Source organism: Aplysia californica, unplaced genomic scaffold, assembly GCF_000002075.1.
Source record: "Aplysia californica isolate F4 #8 unplaced genomic scaffold, AplCal3.0 scaffold00117, whole genome shotgun sequence".
In the NCBI taxonomy this organism is placed as follows: domain Eukaryota; kingdom Metazoa; phylum Mollusca; class Gastropoda; order Aplysiida; family Aplysiidae; genus Aplysia; species Aplysia californica.
Window position 1 is genome coordinate 251,135 of NW_004797387.1, and position 2,765 is coordinate 253,899.

The 2,765-nt window shown below is 44.4% G+C and overlaps 1 protein-coding gene across 1 annotated transcript in view; it reads left to right on the plus strand.

Moving 5' to 3' along the window:
* The window catches only part of LOC101858336, a gene marked incomplete at its 3' end in the record, with an annotated part of 6,645 nt that extends 4,812 nt beyond the window's left edge, over positions 1–1,833 (plus strand). The window contains 3 exon segments of the mRNA XM_005095947.3: positions 106–172; positions 897–1,132; positions 1,746–1,833. Of these exon segments, the coding sequence (XP_005096004.2) occupies positions 106–172; positions 897–1,132; positions 1,746–1,833 (391 nt within the window).
* Between the last annotated feature and the right edge of the window lie 932 nt (positions 1,834–2,765).

Consider the following 2,765-nt stretch of genomic DNA (forward strand, 5'->3'; position numbering starts at 1 on the left):
TCTGTCTGTCTGTCTGTCTGTCTGTCTGTCTGTCTGTCTGTCTGTCTGTCTGTCTGTGAAATTTATTTTTAATTAGGCTTGGCCTCATTTTCTTTCCGTTCCAAGGACAAGATGTCACGAACCAATCAAGCTGTCAGACAGATGCACAAACAAACGACTATACAGGAGACTAGTGAGTCTTATTCTTATTATTTAGATTATCTCTTAGTTTTGATACTGTACCACGTATAGCTCTTTAACAACTTTTTTTTTAGCGCTTTCTCTTTAATGTCGTTTACTTTTGAATTGAAATCAATGAGTGACATCTGGCAAGAAAAGATTAAAACAAAAAACCCTAAAACATTGGAATTTGACAGAATTACCAAACTTGGCGATACATAATTATGTATTTCATCAGAACAGAACGATACAAAAGCCATGAAACTGCAGAAAGTTTCACTACTGCGTGTATAAACTTTCATTCTACGCTCGATAATCCCTTTCCATATTTTACATTCTGTTTCGCCCCCCCCCCTCTCGCGCCCAACCGCTTTATCTCCCTCTCCCCTCCCTCCCCTTATCCCTTCCCCTTTCTGGATACACTCCTCTCTGCCCCTCTCTCTCTCCCCATCTTCCCCCCCCTCTCTCTCTCTCTTTCTCTCTCTCTTTCTCTCTCTCTTTCTCTCTCTCTTTCTCCCTCTCTCTCTCTGTCTCTATAATAATATGTTTTCCCCTCTCTCTTTCCACCCCCACCATCTTCCTCTACTCTCCTGCCCTCTTTCTACTCCTCCGCTATCTCGATTCACTCTTCTCTCTGTCTCCGTCCCCCCCTCTCTCTCTCGCTTTCTCTCTTTTCTATCTCAACTCTCTCACTCCCTTTCTCCCCCTACTCTCTTCCTCCTTCGTCCCCTCCTCAGCCACAGACCCCACACACCGATGGAGAAAAAGAAGACGGAAAAAGAAAGCCTCACATGACCCCACCTGGACACCAGACCAGTCACATGACTCCACCTGGACACCAGACCAGTCACATGACCCCACCTGGACACCAGACCTGTCACATGACCCAACCTGGACACCAGACCAATCACATGACCCAACCTGGACACCAGAGCAAGCGGACCTGGACAATTCCAACCATACCCAGAATCGGGTCAGTTTTGTAAAAAGGGTTGAGGGATGGGGTAGGAAAGAAGGAGGGAGGGAGGGGGAGGGGGATTAGACGTTGTATCCCACTCAGCCCGGATTGCCTCAAATACTATAGGCAGAGACGAAGCAGTCCTCGTCCTGAACTATCTAAACTACGTCGGTGGGGACGTAAAACGTTTACAATTACAATTTCTTTTGTATATTATTGTAGATGGACGTAACAGTCGAAGTTTCCACAGCTGTGATATCCTTACTATGTTCGAAGCGAATTAACTCGGTCTTTTCCAAGAGGTGTTGTAGTCTAATAAAACGCTGGCTTCAGTTGACATTTTGTTGTTGCTTTTGAGGTGCAGCAGGCAGAAGGTCCCATCGAATATAAAAAAAGACATTAATTACATCTACAGTATATAATCATTCATCATGCCAGACAACTTAGCAATACACATATATTATTTATTATGAACAACAGCAATACCAATTACCACGGCATTAACAACAAACAACAACTACAACAACAGCAACATGAGCAACAATAGCTACAAAAACTACTACAACAACGACAACAGCAGCAGTAACAACAACAACAACCCAAGCAACACGTCTTTTCTATCTTCCAGCAGAAACTCCGAGCGGCGAGGAAAAGAACCCGGCCGCTTGCCAAATTGCCACCGATAGCAGGCCTCACAAAGAGACCCAAAGTCACTGGTGAGTCCAAATAAGGGAATAAGGAATGCCCATTGATCAAACGCAAACTGATATGTGTGATCAGCTCGGGTTGGATCGGTTAGGGTCGGAAAGTGAGGCTTACCAGTGTGGACATTATCTTGTTTATTATTTTTTTAAAAATCCTCTTGTATCATAAGATATCTTGGGGAGGTGCAAATTTCGGTCAAGGGCTAGGTGGGTGGATTTTGTTGTAATTTATATTATTATTCTTTTGGAGGACCTCTTTGACATTAAAAAAGTAAAGTTGTTCTCGCATCCGATCCGGACATTGGGGATTGCATTGTTAGTGAGACAATTTCCTGGGCCTTCAGCATATTGTGGTAGGGTGGCCATTTCCTTTCCACGCCGCCTTTACTTCCCCAACTCGAAGTCAGGTACCCATCACTGCTGGGTGGGCAGGAGGGGGCGAAAAACATTCGTGTTCGAACCGAGGCTCGAACCTGAACTTTCCGCTTCGGAGACGAGCGCACAAACCACTTCGCCTCCGCACCCTCCTTATTGGCACTATCCAGCCAAATTTTGCGTTGTCTACCCTTTGCAGCCTGGTTCTCTTGCGTTTTCTGCTCGTGCAGCTGTTGATCCGAAGTATTTTCATCAGCAGACGTTATCAAAGGCTAATTGTCTGTTTAATCAAATTTGACCTATGTTTGATTTGGTGTTGTCCGGTCCCAAATATCTTGCCCTGAAAGTCACGTGACACATGCTTGCCCTTCTTATCGGCTGTTGGTCACGACTTTCATCAAATTTTAATGCATCTGTTTGTGACCCGAGGCCTACATAGTCAAACACCTGTAGGGGAAAAAAAAACTTGGCTGTGTCAAATGGTTTGGATACATGTAATCTATATCAAAGTTTCTGTTGTGGCACTGGCTTTTACCTTAGGTTACGCTGTCTTTTAATTATGCCATTTG